This window comes from Helicoverpa armigera, chromosome 3, assembly GCF_030705265.1.
Source record: "Helicoverpa armigera isolate CAAS_96S chromosome 3, ASM3070526v1, whole genome shotgun sequence".
Taxonomy (NCBI): domain Eukaryota; kingdom Metazoa; phylum Arthropoda; class Insecta; order Lepidoptera; family Noctuidae; genus Helicoverpa; species Helicoverpa armigera.
In genome coordinates, this window is record NC_087122.1 from 10,162,338 (window position 1) to 10,184,225 (window position 21,888).

The window sequence follows — 21,888 nt, forward strand, 5'->3', positions numbered from 1 at the left end:
CTAGCGGCCTTTTCACTAACATCTTTACAGACTGTGATCATAGAACAAATAAAATACCAAACACGGGTGCAACAAGTTTTATTGCCAAAGTAACAAAGGTACAAATGTATGGAGTGTTCCGCGTCAGAGGCTGGTCTTGGCCAGCAAAGTCAACACTGCGGCTAATAGAAGGACGGCCAAGTCGACTCGCGCGATACTCCCAATACCGCATGCTGTTATATTTCGCTCCTGGTGAAAAAGGCGTACTTTAATATAAAAAAGAAAAACAAACCAAAATAGACTGATGATAAGGGTTTGACGTGACCATTTTCCCTAATGTATTATTTAACCCACACATTGCAAAAGTATATTTAGAATTCAATTTTATGGGATCAGACTAAATAAAATTACTCCACATCGCGCGACCTTTCGTAAAAACTTTGAACTTTGAAATATGTTTTCTAGTAGGTAAAAAAGTGATTTACTTGACTGATACATTATTAGGAAAATTAAAGCTATGCGAAATAGTTGAAACCTACCCCGTCGTGGTAAGTATAGCAGCCTTCAAGACGTCTTCTATATAGGGCGCCTAGATTCAGCTTGTGGCAGGGCTCCTTACTGGACCGTGACATGAGCGTCGGTTGCGGCTTAGTATCGGGCGGTTCCGTACAATTCGAAGAATAGTCATCTTGTTTCTCCACCACCACAAGTAGCAAGTTTGTCTTAGGAATGTACGAAGCCCAGTAAGCAGGCCAGCACTCCCCGGGCTCATCTTTTTGTACAGTCGGCGAAGCTCCAGCCGCCTCCAAAAAATATTTCTGATTCAGTATATAAAGCGTTATACTGTGGTCGCAGGAGAATGGGTGCTCGTCGGAATTGTCCTTCGCAGTCTCTGTTTCGTTCTCCGGTAAGGGTGCTGCAGTCGTGGTGGGCGGCTCTGTGTACTCTTTGTTGTTTAGATCGAAATACTCTGCGAGCGAGACGACCATGCGGTTACATTAAGCAGAAGAATTAGACGTGCTTACATTATATAGAAGGCTGCGAGATGCAGCATGCAGCTAAGGTGCTCAATAAGCTCTAGATTCAAGAAGGATACTTTCATTATTATGTTTCTACATATTTATATACTTTTAGTAATAAGCCCCCATTAGTTCCTTGTTTACTTAATTAATTTTACTATGAACATTCCAGTAGCGGTTAAATTACTGCACGAACTACGACTTTACAATATTGAAGCGATTAGTTTGAGATCCCTCATTTCTTCTAACTATTCTCAATCTTTTGAACATCAAAAGCTAGAGGTTATTGCCAACTTAAACTTATTTCAAGAAATTATCTCAAGGCATGATTTTATACATAATCCGACTCTAACCTATCATTTAGGTCGCGCTGATAACCTTGAAGCTCAGCATATTTTTAAAAGATTTTTCAAGGTATGATTATATTAAATTCTCCTTTTAGAGTACATTCAATCAGATTTTTCTAGGACTACAAATTAATTCTAATATCTCACCATGGTCCTCAACGATGATGCCGGCGCCATAAGCGGAATAGTCTTGATTGTAGAAGTTAGTTAACAACAACAGAGCTTCTGTCACCAGCCAGTTGAAGAAGTTGAACGCTAAACTAAAAGGCTGGAAAATATTGATGATATTAATAACAGAGTAGAGTTTAATAAAAATAATCAGTAGATTTTTATAAAATATCGTGTGAAAAGAAGGGGACGCTTAGTAGACAGTTTCATCTAGCTACTTGAAGAAGATATGTACATCAGAAAACACTGAATTCTCTCAGTTATCTATTAGATATTGCTTCACGGAAATCGTCGAATTCATAATGGATTCGCTTACCGTTCGCAAAGTCCAAGAACTGCTTTTCTTAAGTAAAACTGAGTACGGGCAAAGAGCTTGGTAGTTGAAAACTTCCACATGTTCGTATATGCCCATATCCAGGAAGGATTGCAGGACATACTTCTGCACCGTGCCGAAGAACTGGCCCACCAGTTCCTTTTCCTTAGCCAATACGATGTAACCAGAACTATCTATTACATAGCAGTCATATTTCTCGGAATCCGGTCGACATGTTGGGTCCTAAAAAATATCAAGTTTTAATTAATCAGCTGTTCCTATTAGGTACTTGTATAAAGCATTCCTGGCTTGGGTTTTGGGAAACCAAACCTTCCAAATCAGATTATTAACATACCTTCGACCCATCCACGTCAATATTCGTAATTTGCAAGAATCTTTCATAAAACTTCAAATAAGAGTACTGGAATCCAACAACTGACGCAGGGGTCTCCGAATTGCCATCTTTATAAAATATCGCGTAACTAGAAGTTATGGTTATATCTCCATCTTCATTGATGACTTTTGGAGGATTCTTTATAATGTCATCGAGTACCGGCAGGGGAGTTGCTACTACTAGGGACTCCTTGTTTATCATGTGCTGTAGAACTGCAGCTTTGTACCAAGTCTCCTCTATTGTATTGTGGTAGTCGTCACCGAAAACGCTGTAATCAGTGATAACAATGATCATTATAGATGTACTTACTATATTTTAAAGCTCAGAATAAATATAAAGCTAACTTTCTGCTTTTAAGGCCTTGTCCTCGTGGGATGTTGTCGTAAATTGACATTGCTTGCATGTTACTCGACAGCAATAGGGTCTTAAATTCAATTCGTTACATAATAATATATTTTCAAATAATCTTACTTTCCATCATACTCCTTCCTTCTGTTACCTTGATCGTCCACTTGTTCATTCTTGTCAGGATCAAAGATATAATGCCATCGTGTCAATCCACTTGACGTTGCTATGAATCTTACGCTTACATTGTACTTTCTAGCTAAGTCCCATTCTTCATCAGATGCAATCCAGTTCTCGAAGTATGGCGCAGATAGTTTGGCATCAAACACTAATTGTTTGACTAGATCTTCATTGCAATAGTAATCATCTTTGCCCAATGGTGTCATACCGCAGTGAGCTGTTGGAAACAGATTATTAATTATTAATTGTGACATTTCAAACACTGATTGACCATACAGTAGTCATGATAAAAACGAACGGAGAATAAACCTGTCGTTTTTAGTAAGAGATAGTCAATAGAACAGCAACTTTCTGATATACATTGTATACTTACTAAAATCTCTATTTACAACTTGATAGACTTTGGAGGTACTTACTTTCCAAACTAAAATCTGCGGTTTTATTCTCTGTTGGATACTGCTCTTTCCTTATATCAATTTCATTCTTAGATAAGCCAACCAAAAACTTCCAGGCTTCCACTTCAGAATTAAGTGACTCGTGTCCCTCCAAGTAGTGGTATTTGCAGTAAACCCTGCGGATTATCAAAGCACTTTGCATCATCATATAAGACCCTGAGATTAGCACGTTTAAGCGAACAAACAAACTGTTCAGCTTTACTACATTTTAGATTAGCCTCTTGAATGCCGCTAATTAGAGAACAATAGAAAATCCATTGTGTCTCGCGTAGATCTGCACACACTGATACAAGAGGTTAAGGGTAGAACCTTACTTACCAGTCTGGATGAACCCTGAAGCTATATCTAAAATAATCAGTGACATTGATGCCAGTCAGTTCCTTCCCTTGTTTAGCTTCCAAAGGATTATCTTTGAGCCATAATTCCGTGTCTCCGTATATCTTGGGCAGCGATATGCCCATAGAAAACGGTGTTCCTTCAAGTTTGTTGAAAAAGTAGTCATGGCTTACTCTGGCTATTCTCCTGAAATATTCAAAATTTAAAACTATAATTTCAAAATATACAGTTAAGGTTCAGTTCTTTTTTATATAAAATTACTATCACGTTTTGTATTTTGCCCAGAATCATTAACATTCTCTCCCTTTTACAGCATTGCAATTTCTATGGTTGAGTCTGACTCCTCGTAGATTTCATACCAACCCTATGTCGTCGTCATCACAGCCGAAAAACGTCCACTGCTGGACAAAGGCCTCCCCCAAGTTAAGGTTGATTTGCCCATACTAGTTTTGAACTTACCATACCGTACGTACCATATTACGTGTTTACGTCATAGAAAACTCTTCATCTATAGGTATATACTTTTTTCATCATCCTCCTCCTGCCCTTATCTTACTTTTTTAAAAGATTATATTAGAACAAAAGCACAAACCAACCTCATATTATCATAATGGTACAACACTGGGACTTGCGTCATGTTGCCATCTGTACCATTCACGAGATTGTACCGCAAGTTCTTGATCTGCTCGCCCAAGTCTCGAGAGCCTTTGCCATCGTCTACTTGTTCTACCTCCACGAAATCCACGCTGTTGTAGTTCTTTTGTAGGTCGCCGTTTATCTGGGGATATTGGTATTATAAAAGATGAGTAGGTACAAAATTATATTAGTTAGGCTAACGTTGATGTTTCAAAAAAGAAACTGATAGCAGATAAAAAAAAAACGTGGAAAAGCTAACAAAAAGAAAGTTAACACAAAAAGTGTACCTAATTTTGAATCTAGAATAGCAGTTAGTTCGCAAGAATGGCACAAATACACGGACAAAAAAGCTTTGCTTTTTTCAAGTGCCGTGTAGTTGTAATGCAATTATTGTGTCAATTTTTAGCATTAACCTGATTTAAAGGTGCAGAAAAAAACAGAAATTATTACTAACTTCCTTACAAACTCAACTAACCGTTCTCATTATAAACTTCTATAGAAACTGAGCTAAAACGGGATTTGTAAGAGATACTCACTGTAGTAGTTAAGAGTGGATGCAGCAACAAGTAGCCATTGTTACTGACGATGAATGAATACCCGTTCACACCGAGCTGAAAGTATCAAAATGTCATTGTGAATAAAAGTTTTGCATAATAGACACAGATGAAGTTAAAATTACAACAAAGGCATTACACTATTTTAATAGAAATAATACTGAACAAGGTGTAGAAGTGTAGATACACCTACTTAGGAAACATAAATTGTTGCGAGACACTGACAAAGGAAAAAGAAAGAATCTACATGAAACATAAGTAGCAGCAGCAGGTGGCTTTTTGTAATTTTCTTCCCATGGGGGAATGCAAAGTTTCGACGAGCGTATACACATACACACATATAAAAGTTCCAAAATTTCCGAAAAGTAAAGAAATCTGCCAATTTAGTATAACTAAAAAAAATCTCTCCAAAGGTTCATCCGTTTCCTTATGAAAGCATTACAAACACAGTAAGAAATACTTTCGATTCAAAAATAGTTACCTGATGTGGTTTAGCGAGTTTAGCGATGCTGTCAATAGGCACGTCAGTCCCCGCCACTCCAAGCAGCAGGGCGTCATTGTTCTCCTCATTGTACTTATAGTCGAACGCCGGGATCGCCACTGACGTCACCAGCTTGTCTTCATCAGGCTGGAATAGTGAGCAGTCTTGGTTGACTTTCAGTAATATGTACGTAAGTACTGGATATACTTTTATACTTATTTGAATATTATTATAATGCTATTGGAAAATTGGTTGAAAAATAATTACGACCTTGTGGTACATAGTTTTTTTTTTAAGAAACTTCTGATATATTTATTTAAGACTGAAGACATGCATTACATGATTCATGAAGATGTCCACAAGAAAAACTTGAAAAGTTACAGAAGCTATAAGTAGGGAATATAACGATAATTACCTTTGAGATATCTCCACTTACGCCCCATTTACTGGTACGCTGAAAAATTTCAACAAAAATAATTGTAATTTTATAAATAGGTACCCATATAATAACTTGGACATTGTATTATATTCTGCTGACGAATACTTCTTTAGAAATTGTTATTTCATAAAAGCAATTCAAGTTGGCTATGTTTTCCTGCATTTGTTTCCAATTTCAACAAAGTTATTCCTTTACACCTTCGCTCCAAAGTTACTCCTTGCCCTAACGGCTAACAGAATAAATGAAAATGTTCTGAAAATATGCGTTAATCGCTCTGCCGAATAGAAGTTCATTTAGTATAATGTTTATGACAGACCATAGGTACGTTTAAAACGAAACGTTTAGTGACATGGCGTGCCGCGTTGTTATTTCATAAGTTGAGTCACTCGGTAATCAATATTGTAGTAGCTACAAGTAAACAAAACGCCCGCAGACATAAACAAGTGGCTTGTTTATAAAAAGGTATTTTCTTTTATTTTTGCTCAAATTCATTTTGTTCTTCTTCTTAGAACTTTCTAGATAATACAGATGCTTAGATCGTGGGTAAAGGTACTTTTTGTATTTTTTCTAATTGTTTTATTTTTCGTTTAAGGTACATCTCCAGCGGGGCCAGGGCCTGCCGGGGCTGAGGAATAATTCGAAAGAGTTACCGCGGCCCTGCTACATAAAAGGCCTACGAGAGAAAATGATAGGTTTTAGTCAGTAAGAGTCTGACACTCCCTCACCGCTGCTAACCCACAGCCGCGGGAGAAGACATTTGATGATTTCCCATAAAAGAGGGAGCTTTTGCTTGATGATACTGACCGTATAGTCAATGTTGGCGTGAGTCCAGGTGGGCGGAGGCTCCTTCTGCTCTAGGATCATGGGCCGAGCGATCACGTTGATATACTTGAGCACTTGTTGCTGTACCTCCTCCACAGAATGAATGTGCACGAAGTAACCTGGTAGTCAGGAATTAGTTGGTTTAGTAGCCATAAGGAATGAGGGATTTGCATGATTACTAAATGCAATTCGAGTTGTTTTTCAATTTGAATTTTTTGTTTATGTTACGAAAAGGTACGTGTGGTTATGGTTGGCATGTTAGCCTAAACGGATAAAATTATTTGCCATTTCATCAACATTCTTTCTTTAAATACTAACTGCAACGCCTTTACAATCAAAAAACATTCCTGTTCCAAAATTAACTCCTTCTAATAGGCTCGATGACATGCGTATGCGTAATGAAGCGCGTATTACATAACCGCTTGCGTAACGACGCGCGTGTCTACGTTACGCAAGCGGTGTGGCCTGTCTCATACATTTCCATACATTACAACTCATGGTTACGCCGTAACTACGCGCGTGACTACGCGCGTGGTTACGCATACGCATCCGGTCTGCTCGAGCCTTTAAACATCAGATGTTGAAACTGTATGCACAGGTATGTTCAATACAAAATGTGTGTCTGTGCAGACCCGTTTCAGACTCAATCCAACAATGTTTAGTTTACCTCTATTCAAACACGCCATCCACTGTATTTCGCGTACATTGGTGACTTCCTTCCCTATGAGATAGGTGAACACTCTGACGGGGATGTATGTCTTATTGTCCACCACCTCCCGGTTGTATTCCTCGAACACTTCTGTGAGGTTGCCGGGCACATAGTCCGTGATCACCATCACTAGTTGGTTGCAGCCTTGTGTACTGCTCACGTTACAGTGTTTCCTTCTCTGAAACAGAATAGTTGTATTAAATTGAGCCTTAGTTCTTTTGAGTGTCAAAATAATCTTAAATGTGATTCTGATAAAAAACACAGCACAGAAAATGCCAACAAAGTCGTGAGAAAAGTTTTAATTTCAAACTTCATAAAATATCATCATTTTCTGTTGAAATAGGATCCCAACCTTCATGTCACAAAGACAAAGTGCTACAAACGATCCTCATTTTGAGAGCAAAAGTTATAAGTGATCGTAGTTAACTTCGATAAAGTTGTGTCCGAGCGAGCAAACGAGTAATAAACACCTCACTTACCTCTTTGAGTGTTGTAAAAGCTTTTATATACGCCGTCGTCAAGTTCGCGTAGCCTTCCAACTGAACTTTATGGGTTTTCCCTCCATTAGTAGGCTCAAGAGTATCAGTAAGAGTCTTCAAATTTTCGGGAGTAGCCTGAACCAGATCCACGAAACATTCCACTACGAAATTGGTCGCATTTTTGAAAGTGTATACGTTGACATAATCGTTGTTCGATAAGGTGTCCAAAAGGGAACGCAATGTTCTTCTTGCTACGTAGTTCTTGAAACCCGTCATTGATCCGGAGACATCAAATAGGATGATCATGTCTTTGGAGCAAGTTGCAGCTTCGATGTACCACGACATGACTCGACAGTCGTAGGTGTCCACTTCATTGGTATTCCACCGCATTCCAGGGTAGAACCGGAGGATACCATGTGAACTGCCGAAGTACTGCCATGATAATGACGGATCGGAGTTGTAATTTTTTATGAAGATTTCGTTCAACTCCTTTGACCATAATATGGAATTTAGAGCATTTGTCTCTGTAAAAATAAGCATTCATTTTATAACAAAATGATAAAGTATCGTTGTTAATTTCAGGACAATAAAATAACTGACACCCACGCCTCATGATATATTGCCAAAAACGGCAGCGGTTTATGAGGGCCTTGGGACCGTTTGAAATCCGACGCTCATTGGATTACACAGTATAATACTTATTAACAATGAAGTATGACATGAAAAGCAATTTAAATATTACCTATATCGAATATATTCGTCGGGACGTGAACACAACTGGTGTTAGTGTTGACATTGATATTGTAGAAGTGGGAGTCCCTCTCTAGAGACACGTTCATGTATCTTGTACTGTTTATGACGTATCTGGGGAGCTCCGGCTCCTCATGGTGAAGACTTGGGTCATCGTTCTCGTCTTCATAGAAGAACTTTGAGTACTTCGCTGAACAGTACTCGAATTGAAGAGTTTTGTTGTGCGTATAGTTGAAGTTCCTCGCCAATTTTTCTGCCGTCGCGTGAATGCACTAAAACGACCAATATTAGATGAATTTCAATAACTTATTATAAGCTGATGATTTACTTACTAGAGATATAGTTTTTGTGGTTATTACGTCAAAATTTTATCTTTCTATTATATTATCTTTATTTTTCATCTTTAGTAAACAAACCCACAGATAGACAGTTAAATTGAAATCCACACTATGTAAATGGATCTTTCACGAATCAAATGGCGTATCAACAACAGATTGTTTTCAAAGTTAACCCTTATCATGTATCTGTCCGCATAAACATATATGTTGTTATAATAAAGATACACGGCACCCTACGCACCCCCGGTGAGCTTAAGTGGAAAGTCGCTCTTGACAGAACATTTAGTTGCCTTCATACGTACCTTTTTATGTACGGGTATGTACCTTCGTATGTCTCATTAAGTACGGAGGAAAAGATCCCTCTAAATCGAATTTAAAGCGCAACCGTGTCTTTTCGGAGATGCTCTCAATTATATGTATGGTATGGTTGTGTTTCGGTAAAACATCTTGGTAATCTTAGATAGACTCTTGGAAAAGCAGAAATGTTATAAATTGTGCAAAGAAAGAATGTCAATAGCTTCCTAGTGTACCTTTTTATGTACGGGTATGTACCTACGTATGTCTGTCACAATGTCAATGTCACATAGTATGAAAGTGTGGGAGAAAGTTATTGAAAGAAGGCTGAGAGAAGAGAGTGATATCGCACGAAATCAATTCGGTTTTATGCCTGGTCGGAGTACAACGGACGCTATATTCTGTATTCGCCAATTGTGCGAAAAGTACAGGGGTGCACACAAAAACTTGCATATGGTGTTCGTTGACCTCGAGAAGGCATATGACCGGGTGCCTCGTGAGGTTTTGTGGTGGGCCCTTGAGGAGAAAGGTATACCAGGGAAGTATGGGCAGTTGATCCGAGCGATGTACGGCAGATGCCGTACAGAAGTCCGGTCCGCAGCGGGCACTACCACCAGCTTCAGTGTAGGTGTTGGCTTACATCAGGGGTCGGCCCTCAGCCCGTATCTCTTCCTGCTTGTAATGGACGCGCTTACGGCAGATATACGGGAGGAGGCACCCTGGTGTATGCTTTTCGCCGATGACATTGTTCTGGTGGGGGAGAGTGGGCCAGAGGTCCAGAGTAGACTGGAGGCATGGCGGCTGAGACTGGAGACAGTGGGTTTAAAGGTGAGCAGGAGTAAAACCGAATACCTTCATTGTGATTTTGGCGGTATTTCGGGACCCATGACCATAACCCTAGCCGGCATGCCCTACCAGTTTGCTCCGACTTCCGGTACCTTGGTTCACTCGTCCAAAGTGACGGTGAGGTGAACAGGGACGTTACGCATCGGATCAATACTGGATGGATGAAGTGGCGACAGGTAACTAGCGCTATTTGTGACCCGCGGATGCCCCTCAAACTGAAGGGCAAAATTTACAAATCCGTCATTAGACCTGTCGTCCTGTATGGATCGGAGTGTTGGGCATTGAAAAAGAGGGACGAGAAGAGAGTGCATGTAACAGAAATGAGAATGCTGAGATGGATGTGTGGTGTTACAAGAATGGATAAAGTGAGGAATGATTACATTAGAGGAAGTCTGAAAGTAGCGCCAGTTACAGAAAAGATGAGAAGTAGAAGATTGTCGTGGTATGGACATGTAATGAGGAGGGATGATACGCATGCAACAAAGTGGGTGCTAAGTATGAATGTAGATGGATGGAGAGGAAGAGGAAGACCTAAGAAAAGATGGATGGATTGCCTGAAAGATGATATGAATCGGAAGGGAGTGAGTGTCAGTATGACGAGTGACAGGGGAAAATGGAAGAAAATGACATATTGCGCCGACCCCAAGTAATATTTGGGAACAGGGCAGGAGAAAGAAGATGTACCTACGTATGTCTCATTAAGTACAGAAGAAAAGATCCCTCTAAATCGAATTTAAAGCGCAACAATATCTTTTCGGAGACGGTCTCAATTATATTATATGTATGGTTGTGTTTCGATAAAACATATTAGTAATCTTAGATACATTCTCGGATAAGCAGACGTTCAGACGATACTTAACTGAATATGAATATGCACATATAAAATTTGACAACAGCTTCTCAGCCTTTTAGGTCTATGCTAGTGTATACTGTTATTAGGCCTTATCATCATCTTTTACTATATGTAAAACTACAATTTTTCCACTTAAATATTTGATACATACGTATACGTATATTTATATATCAAAGCGCAAAGCACCTAGTGTGTAGGTAGTTAATATGTATTGCATTTATCCGATCATCGATAGCATTACAGACGATGTATGCCGACCAACTGAGGTCAGAGCGATATGGGCTATTACGTAAGTAAACCCTGGAGTTACGACTATGGCTTACCTTGACGGCATTGATTTTGCGAGTGAGCATTGTGCTAACAGAACGCAGTGACGAATCCAATATTTGTTTCCCATCTTTTCTTTTCACACTCGCATTCATTTGTTTGTATTTCTGGAAAATATTTATTTTGAGAATTCTGTAAATAAGAAGTAATACTAGGCGAACCTAATACATGTTTTTATCACGGTAACTGAGAACAATAATAAATTTTGAAAAATATTTTAAGCGTGAAACTTGTCACATTTTTTTTCATGTATAAATTTTCTTTATTTCATAAATACATAAGTTTGGTAAAGTCCAAGCAAGCTATTATGTTGGAATAATAAATGCGTTGTTTATTTACTATTGTCACAAGTACAGAAGTCTGAAGTCATTGTAAAGTTTACTCACGATTCTAATCTGATCTGCTTTGGTTAGTGCTTCGTTCAACTTCCATAGTTCATCCCCCAGAGCTCTCGCCCATATTTTTACACTAAAATAAAATAAATATTCAAGTTACAACCACCAAGTAAACAGCCAGTAATTGAGTAAAACAAAATCGGTTTTTAATATTTCGTTTCCCAAAAATAAATATAATGAGCAGTCATGAAGAAAATTCAGAGCCCATTATATTTGCGAGCGGCCGACGGGAGGTAATCCGGCGACCTTTGGCTCGTAAATAAAAGCCCGTTTACGATAATGAACAAAATAAATTCGGCGTTCTTCTTTTAATATAAGGGCATAACTTTCATAAATGCTGTAACTAAGTGAACATGTTCAGGTGTTGAACATGTGACGGCATTGTATGTGCGTCACGTAGTCGTCCCCTGTCCGGCGCGGCGTCCGGCGTTGTATCGTAACACTCTTTCAATAAACTTTGTAACACGTACTCCAAGCGTCCGTATAAACTTCTGTTGTTTGTGTTTTGTCCCTTTCTCTAAGCTGTGTCGTATTATGAGCTTTAGCAGAATAACAGTTTCTGTACAAACTGAAAATAGCCGCCGTTTTCAGAGAGATAGTAATACGGTATCAAAAAGTTTTTCAGTTATCTGTTTTTGAACAACGGTTTCAAACTACACAAATTATTCAGAGTATTTCCAGAGAGTACACTTTATATGAGCTTTGTGTTGGGAGCTCAGCAGATTTCACAGAAGATAATATGATAATCTTACGTGTCTGCCTTCCAGGCGGGGACAGGTTCCGGTATGAACAGCAGTGCACACAGTAATGCGAACTTGAAACTTTGCATATCTGCGGCGGTGAGTCACGCGCGCTTACTAAATATCACTCTCCTCTAGTAACCGTCGTAAACTACGCGAATATTACAGGATAAGGCACATCGTTACAGAGTTTTGTCACTTAAGTAAGGCTTGTCACGATACATCACAAAAATATATCACTCTAAGCGGCTAACGGGCTAACACGTATCTATGACAGATAAAGAACAACCGAACGAAAGGTAACAGAAAGCTTTCCCGACGAGAGATAACGAGCAAGGCCACTACAATTTCGAAGCACAGTAAACATTCAGTCACTAAATACTTTCACGTTAACGAGGTTATTAATAGTTTACGTATAGTTTTTGAGTAGAGTTTAGTCGTCCATTTACGCGGGTTCACAACACGAGTTACATGGGTGTTTGAGAAGCGCGGGGTATAGTTGCGTGCGAGTGCAGCGTGCGCGGGCTCGCCGGTGCGGGCCGGAGCGGCGGAGAGCGCGGCCGGGCCGGGAGCGGGCGTGTGTCGCGGCCGACGCACGTGCTGCGTCTATTCTGGGCGGGCGCCGGCGAGCGTTCGGGCGGCATCGAGCGGACCCGAACTAGGTCGGCCCGTGTCTGTCCACACACTGCTACCGGCGCGATTCCTACCCGCTCGCCTTCTACTACTTATAATTATAGAATTTACAACTTTTTGTCTATACCACCCTACGGCTGAATAACGTGATTTACATTTCTATTACCTCTTAGCTAATGAGAATTCGTTTACGTCAATGCCAGATTAGAGACTTACTTCTATTTATTTTGTTTGATAGAGGGCTTGAGGTAGATTTTCTCACTCTTATTTTCTCACTCTTTGTTTTATAACTTTAAGTTGGTCTAGATCCTTGGTCTTAAGTAATCTCTAAAAATATTTTGATTTTGAATAACAATTCTTCAATAACACATACAGAAACTTCTGAGAATCAATATGAGTACAACTTTTCAGTATTCTATTTTTGAACACATTTATATGCAGCGACGCTGATGCGCTCTTCATGTTTTGGAGCCGCCAGTCTTTGCCTCTTGAGTCATAAACCAATATTTATTGCATTGCCGGCAATGTTTCAATATAAAGCGAGTGCATAGTACTTACAAAGTATTCTGTTTAATCTGTCATTTAACGTTCGCTACGCCTGGCGTAGCACTCGTAGCAAACGAAGGAGACACTTTAAACGTTGAAGCGGGTTTTTGTATGAAATATTCATAAAATGGCTATAAAATATGACTTCTTACCTAAAGTGTAAAACAAAATGAACAAATCATTCCTTTGCTGATTAGAATATTAAATAATATTCTAACTTAATCAAGGTTTACTACGTGCGACGGTGCTACGAACTTTTAATAAAGTTGGTACGATACGACTTAAAGCTCTTGCGTCACTGAATCTCATATTTCTTAGTAATAAAGAATATAATTACCTATGTAACGTAATTACGTTTTTCATTATCTATTTTTAGAAAAACAAATTAAGACAACAATTCGTCAAAATGTGAGGAAAATGAGCGCGAATGTAACGTGAGGGCTTCATTACGCTTCGTGAAATAAACCGATTTAATATGCAAAGGGCGGGCGACGCGTGTAAACATTACTTAAATATAAACATTCGGGTGGGTTAACACTTCACAAGACCCGCGCGGTCTATAACTGCTCCCTACATTATTTACACTTGAAGGTTTCTCTTTTGGATCGTTATCTTTAGTGGCTTTTAGGAATGTTAACAAAAAATGGTGCAATTTTTTTTTCATTCATGAATCGGATAGATTTGTGTAAGGATTTTATACAAATGATCTATTATATTTTATATTATAGTTAGTAATAGACGCACAAGATTTAAAATTCACGTCTCATGTAGTAGTCGTTATGTGGATTTTCCGCTTTCAGAGCTTGTCGCGTTTTGTTACGCGGGTATCATCAGCCATCGTTGACAAGATAGGGTTCCCCGTATCTTGATGAAAATGCTTCCGGTCGTCAGATCACTGAACTCTTTGATGTCTAAGTTAATCTCACTGCCAAAACCATAAAAACGTAACGGTACCGTAGATCAATCCTTTTGATTAGATGATCGGCTACGCTTTACAAAGCGCTTTCGATTAAGTTAACATTAATTAAACAAGATTGAGGTTTGATAAATTGAGCGAGGGCTTTCTTTACGGCTATTCTGAGAAAAATATAATGAAAAAGATCATTCCAAATGACCCAGATAAAACAGAAATAAGAAAAATATTACTAAACAAAGTAAAAACTTTAATAAAATCATACTAGTGCTAAATTACATCGACATTCGAAGCGAGCAAAGATTCTCGGAAAATGGAAGCCATTTGATCAAGCTTTGCCAAGAACTTATTATACTCTAGTCTTTGTTGGAGAAAATTCTTCCTTTAGTTAGAGAAACCGCACACTACTGACTAAGCCGATGGTTGGCATTTTTTTTTTAATAAAATCTTGATTCCAATCAATGTTTTCAGTTGGTCTGAAACCGGCTAAATACCTGATCTTTTTTATGAGCGTACTTTCATTAATCTTCTATTCTTCATACTGATTTATGAGTCCAATCAAACCATCCTACCGACTAAAAGTATGCAGTGTGCACTCTTATACTTATTCGAAATACAATTGCGCAGTTCGACTGTACAAACAGCCATTATCATTCTGCTTTCATCCCTAATTGTGCGCATAAAATACGCTAACAAACTAGTTGTTAGAAGATTTGTTCTACTTAATTATTATTCGGAGCTTTGATACTTGAAACGCGACTCAAGTGGCGACGGAATAATTAAGACAGAAGAGAAGAAAGAAACAAATTATCTTGTAACGAGAATAAAATCTTTTTAGCGTAGTTCAATTTTCGCCTTATTTACTGTCAAGTTGGCTTGGTAAAGAATTTAATTTTGCTATACAGAACATGTTTACGTAGTCATTGGTTGCAAGCTTTTTAAGCCGATTAGGATGATACGCAGTTTTATAGATAAGTTTATCTAACGTAGATATATGCATATCGATCCTTTGGGCGGCTAAAACATACTTCAGTCTTCAGTAAGATTTGATTGTTTGTTTCCTGTGCAACCAATGGCAGGTAAATTACATATAGAAAGAAGGATGCAATTAGACCACCTAGACTCCAATTAGACCATTTGCAATATGAATGTTCTTACCTATGTTAGATTTCCACTTAAAACATTATTTTTCAAACGTTTTCAATAAAAAAGTATTAAAAGGAGACTAGGTGCCTGCTTCTCAAATATACAAAGTTAAATTGTTTCTTTTTTAAAGCTCCCCCTCTTTAAGTTGAAGGAACTCATTCTTCAAGTATCATATTATTTTTCTGAAATACAGTGTCCCTATTGTACCTATATCTTATACAATATCACTATAATGGGTATTTCAACAGCACGAAATATTTGAATGCGTCGCGGCGACTCAACAGCAGACATCGGGGGAGGAGTGCATTAATTTAATAGCCCCTCGAGCGCTGCTCATTTCTTGATGATGTCATAAATATAAAGCGAAATGGCGCAGTATTTTGACCTTACTTGTGTCGCTTAATTTACGTTCCGTGTTGCGAGATTGTCAAGTGCTGTCGTTGCGTATTGTTGCCAATGATGAAGTGCCACTCGTGTGAATTAACTGCTATATTATTTTTATTGACTGTTCAAAGTCTTCAGTAGAAGAACATTTGCCGACTTATATGACGCAATCCAACGTAAAAATTGAGTTTTTGAAAATCCGAGCGAGATAGCGGCTTAGAAATTTTCATACAATTTTTCCGTTTTCCCCCTAACAGGGGCAGAAATTCTTTGGATACCGAGTATAATGGCATGCACTTGAACGACCTCGCCATCGGGGTTTTTTTCATATCCAAGAGGTCAAGATGCATTTATTATAATGATCCTGCATATTTAATTCTATGAAGAGCGTGAGAGTTTTGTGCTAAACTTTTTTATCAGGTGCTTGTATATACAGCTCGTAATAGTTTTACAGAGTCCTATCTTTTTAAACTTGAAAGTGGGTGTGTAAAACATTACTATACAGTTATTTTGAGATACATTAAATGGGATTCATAACTAGTAAATATCTTTGGGTACTTTACTTATTACTACAAAACTTGAAAAAAAAACTTCCCAAGATCCAATTATTTTCGCTGAAATAACAGTAAATTGTAACAAGACTGTTTATTGGTCGTTTTGTAAAGTAAAAGGTACTGGAAAGTTAATTTTCCAATGTCCATGGCTTAATGAAGGTCCGCGCGATCGAGCTAATTAAAAGTTCGTAACTAGACTCGGTGTTAAGTGCCGTGAACAGATTAAAATGCTTCGTTAGTGTAATAGCATTGAAAAGTTTGTTGGAAAAAGGTTTTATGGAACTATAGTTACTTACTTGTTTTCTTGTAAAAAAATTTCAACCGGCGGTAATTAAATAGAAACACAGTTTAGATCGTTCTCGCGTACTAACTCTCGTAACAATGTCACTCACAAATGTATGTGCTCGATGCACGACACTTAGTACTAACAGCACCGATAGCACCGATAAAAGCTCATCGATGCACATGCGTGTGTTAGTGTCATTTTTGCGAACGTTAATATGTAGCTTCACAACTGTTTACAATTATCTAAATAATATATCTAAACTGTAATAAAAGCTTTACTATATACTTAGATAGAGTCGAGTTTTTGAAATTCCTATATCTACTTTGAATACCTACCACATTTAATAGCCCTCTTACACGTATGGCTAGATTATATAATGAGAGGACCATTGTGACAGATTATCCATCCTCCTCCGAGCCTTTTCCCAATCATGTTGGGGGCGGCTTCCAGTCTAACCGGATTCAGCTGAGTACCAGTGCTTTACAAGAAGCGACTGCCTATCTGACCTCCTCAACCCAGTTACCCGGGCAACCCGATACCCCTTGGTTAGACTGGTGTCAGACTTACTGGCTTCTGACTACCCGTAACGACTGCCAAGGATGTTCAATGACAGCCGGGACCTACAGTTTAACGTGCCATCCGAAACACAGTCAATGGTGTCTAAGATATAATACTTAGAAAGTACATACAAACTTAGAAAAGTTGCATTGGTAGAGGAAGTGAAGCATATTTGGAATACCAGTTTGTTTTTTGAAAATAAATTGAAGGAGAAACGGGATAGCTCAATAAAAAATACATTAAATTATTGTCAAAATATTAAACTTTAATAATGAGAACAATCAAATATAAAAAATACCAGGTATATTATCAAAATGCCTATTAAACTAAAAATACTCCAAAAACGTGATTTGACTTAGGGTGCAGATAATTTGAAATATAGTATTCCAAATTATATTCATATTTTTTTTCTTTGAAAATTGCTAACACTTTTTCTTAGAAAACAATAGAATTCAAATATTTTTATAGTCATTGGCTCTTTACAAAAAAAGAAACTTACAAATAAATAAAACCGACTCCCAAAAAAACTGAAAAGCAAAAAAAACACGGTATTCCAAATTAACAACACACCAACCTAACTAATTGCATGTCAATTTTTTTATTCTAGAAATATTCACAAAATCATAATAATATCTTAAACTAACAAGGTCACTCCGCAATTGAAATAATTACAATAAAGATTTAGAGTGTTACAGCAAATGATTACCACTGATTGCATTCTTACCGAAAAAGTTTTCAAATCAGGCGTTTCGTTCGCTGGGGGCTGGTAGCCGAAATGTCAAGATGGCGTCCTGTTTTTAATGCTGTATGGCTTTGTTTATCGTTTGACGTTATGTTTACGGCATAAAAACTCAGATGGCGTTTATATATATTTAGATATCGAAGTATTCCAAGTTACCTGCAGTATTCCAAATATGCTGCAGTTCCTCTACTTGCCTGACCTGGGATCGAACCCGCGTCCTCATACTCGAGAGGTTGGTCCTTTACCCACTAGGCCACCACGACTTTTTTTCATTGTGACAGATTATCCCATCGATATATTCTTTATGAAGTTCGCATCATACAAACGCTCCCTACTTAAACAGTGTGAATAGTGCCCATTCGTTATTACTTTAATGTGTATTTTAATTTTGTTAGTTTAGTTATTTTTGTGTGAGTCTCAAATGAGTTTCATGTTTATTGTCATGCACTCCTGTAATTTGTACAATTGCTTGTGCTTTCAATTGTTTGATTGAGGTTTTGTATGACATTGGGTGATTGTATTGTTGGTGTGCTTATTTTTAATAATTAGATAAATACCATGTGTATATATATATATAGATAGATACTTAAATTATTCAGACACCGATCATCATCATCAGCCTTTTTATTGCCCCACGGCAGAACACAGGCCTCCTCTCACACAGAGAATGATTAAGATTAATCACCACGATTTATCAAGGCGGATTGGCTATTTCTTTATTTATAGTCCAGGTTTTCCCAAGGTCACCTTTTCACATTATTATTTACACTAGTTTTATCTATACAAAAGCTTAATTTAAGCAACCAAATATAAATCGTTAACCGCCAAAATATACCTTATCCAAATGTACGAACAGTTCTGTATTATAATTTCCATTATAAATCCTTACCATTGAAATGACAAATATTTGTTAAATTTTGATTAGTTTCCGTAATGTACCTCATACCAGCAAACCACAAATAGTATTACCTACGTATTTCAGGTATTCTTCGTGGTCGGGGCAATTTGTGCGTATTCCGAACAAACATTTGTATTAAATTCATCACGGTCCCTTCATATTTTATTGACGCTGTTCAGCTCCCATCATTTTCATTGATATGAATAGAATAGAATAGAATAGAATATTTTTATTTTGCAAATATGGGTATACAAAAGTTCTTATAATTATAAAGTTCAGCCATATTTTACCATTCGGCATGCAAACATTATTATCTACTATTATAAACATTATTACCTACTATTAATCTATTATTTATAATCACAATATTATATGAGATCAATTAACTTACTACTAATTTTACAATTAAACATTTATACATACAAATTATAATTTTTCTGCTAAAAAATCTGATATAGTATAATAAATTTTATCATTTAAAAATTGGCGTAACTTTCTCTTAAACATTGGTGTGCTTAAGTCTTTCCAGGCATTTGGTAACTTATTATATATTATTGGGGCCATGCAATAGATACTGTATACATGTATATACATGTGGTAACAGCTTTAATTATTAATTACTAGCCGTTTTCCTGAGGTTTTAATTGCGTCCCGTGGGAATCGCTGCCCGTACCGGGATAAAATAAAGGCTGTGCTACTCGGAAAGAGTATAGCTTTCATTCTGTGAAAGAATTTAGTATAGATTATTACGCTATTGTTATTGTATCTTATTTATTACTTAGATTGAATCTGTAATACTCAGCACATTATGTGATACGCATAACATCACTTTTTTTCTTGAAGTAATGAACGATAAGAAAATAACGTCAAAAAGCTAGAACACATTTTTCAATCCCATACTCATATAATAAATGGCCCACAGCTAGCACTTTCCACAAAGCAATCAGTTCTGTGTGGAAGTATAAATCGTAGTCAACACTGTTTCCGAACAAACACATTTTCAATCGTTTGCGAGTTCTACAAACAATACTTCAAGATGCCCGGAGCTCTCGGCAATAAGGCTGTTGTGTATTTTATTCTATTCCATTACCCTGGTACACAGGATGACAGCTACCTTTAGGGAGAAAGGAGGGAGAAATAAATGCACGCTATTTCTCAAATCTAGACAATGAAAGATTACTCGGTCCTACAGTTCCTTTTTAGGACGCAAAGATTTGACGACAGTAAGATTGAAACTGTTGTAAGAAATACACTTATTATGAGGTCAGATATATAAGACTTATAAAAGTTTATGTAAAAAAAAAACATTTTAAACTTTATAAAAAGTCCTGGATGACGTATCAAGGACTTTCCTAACTAATAAGTTATGCGTATTCTAGTATGATAGAAAAACTTTTAACGACGACTTCATTAAAACTTTTCATATCCAGTTCAACCAAACTTTTGTATCTTACTTGATATGCCCGAAATGTGGTTCGCTAAAATGTTTACGAATATAATATTGGGTGAATTTCAGTTGAAGTACGTGAGGCTGGCGAGTCTGCAAGGACAAGTCCGGGGCGTCGGGCAGGCGTCACCCCGTCACCCCGTCACCCCGTCACCCCGGCGCCAAGGCGTCGAGACGCCCGCCAAGCCCACCACTACGTATTAAGGGATAACACTAAATTGATTTACGCGTTTCATAAGCCTGTAATCAGTACTGAACTATGAGAGGATAGTTATTTTTGGCATATCATGTTTGTACTTCTAATAGTAATTTATGACTAGCTTTAATTAATTTTGCTATATTTTGGTAAATAAAATAAAAACGGCATAAATTAATAGTTATAAAGCTTCTGTGAAATATGTGAAACTTTTGATAAAATAAACCTACTTTAATTCAGACATGTATACTTTATACCTTGATTAATGATAGCCGAAGAGATACTCAGTATTAATCTAGAGTCTGATTTATCTCCCACGCAACATTCTAAGTATGTGTTTCAGTGAAAGCTCATTTATTACCTAATCTTTATTGAAAGGACGTAAATAACGAGGATTGAAAAATGGTGAAAATTAAAAATTAAACTTTTGTCATGGTCCTAGAAGTTGGTGTCTGCAGGTCTGTTGACTGTTTTATTTTCCACTGACTTTTATAATCAGGTCAAACAAAATTTACCGACTTACGAAAAAGGAGAAATCTAACCAGAACATCAATACAAATAATTTAGTTATGAAGAGCTGTAATAATTTCACGAATATTCTGCATCCCTCCTGAAACTACAAGCAAAAATAAGTTTCGGTTTTTACAGACCCCGCTGCGGTCTTAAACTTAGCGGTTTTGCTAAAACCTTTGAAAAACAATCACAAACAAAGAGCAAAATTATACATTTGATTCGCTACTCCGATATTCTAAATTAAAGGATGTAAGATGTCTTCTCTAAAACTATAACTTTGGATTTGAATTATTTATCCTGTTGTACAAGAGTACGGATTATATACCCCTACTCGTGTCAACACGTACCTCTTAATTATTTTATTTTTGTATGTATTCATTTATAAGTATTGTATTGTCATTTATTTACGTATTGTATTTTTTACGGGCCCTCGTTGCCTGAAATAAAGGAACAAATAAATAAATAAATATACGGGTTTTAAGGATGCAAATTTCAAGCTACCTTTGGATATTATCAACGCCGCCGGTGAGAGTTTCTGCTATTCGTGAAAAGTAATGTTACTTAGATCCATTTTCACCAACAACATAAACGTCAGTTTCCTTTAAAACAACTGTTTACTCTGATTATTTTTCCGACCCAAATATCGACCAATAGAATTGCACCATTCGACGTCACGTGGTACAACCTACATGGTATTATACTGATAATTTTTTTTGAATATTTTCTCTGGTCGTTGCTACGTCAAACTGACAGGTTGTGGCCGACATTTGGGACGGAAAAATAATCTCGATACACGAGCTTCAAAATTCTGGCATTTCCCTCAAGGTTGCAAACAAATAAAGTCGTCAAGTTTTCAGGAAAAATCACTCGCGC

The 21,888-nt window shown here is 37.4% G+C and overlaps 1 protein-coding gene across 2 annotated transcripts; it reads right to left on the bottom strand.

The window, feature by feature from the left end:
• Nucleotides 1-62: 62 nt before the first annotated feature.
• Ca-ma2d (Ca[2+] channel Muscle-specific alpha2/delta subunit) lies at nt 63-12,889 on the bottom strand. Of its 2 annotated transcripts, none has more exons than XM_064043632.1 (19): nt 12,212-12,889; nt 11,451-11,532; nt 11,061-11,171; nt 8,399-8,678; nt 7,657-8,180; nt 7,136-7,355; nt 6,451-6,587; nt 5,623-5,661; nt 5,208-5,354; nt 4,709-4,783; nt 4,133-4,314; nt 3,519-3,722; nt 3,162-3,316; nt 2,692-2,962; nt 2,182-2,488; nt 1,830-2,069; nt 1,493-1,613; nt 519-916; nt 63-228 (listed from the first exon to the last, which is right to left on the bottom strand). In XM_064043632.1, the coding sequence occupies exons 1-19, from the start codon at nt 12,286-12,288 to the stop codon at nt 124-126; spliced, it is 3,675 nt and encodes a 1,224-aa protein (XP_063899702.1). In that variant the 5' UTR covers nt 12,289-12,889; the 3' UTR covers nt 63-123. The 2 variants fall into 2 exon arrangements, with proteins under 2 accessions (XP_063899702.1, XP_063899701.1); XM_064043631.1 differs by having other exon boundaries at nt 519-949.
• Between the last annotated feature and the right edge of the window lie 8,999 nt (nt 12,890-21,888).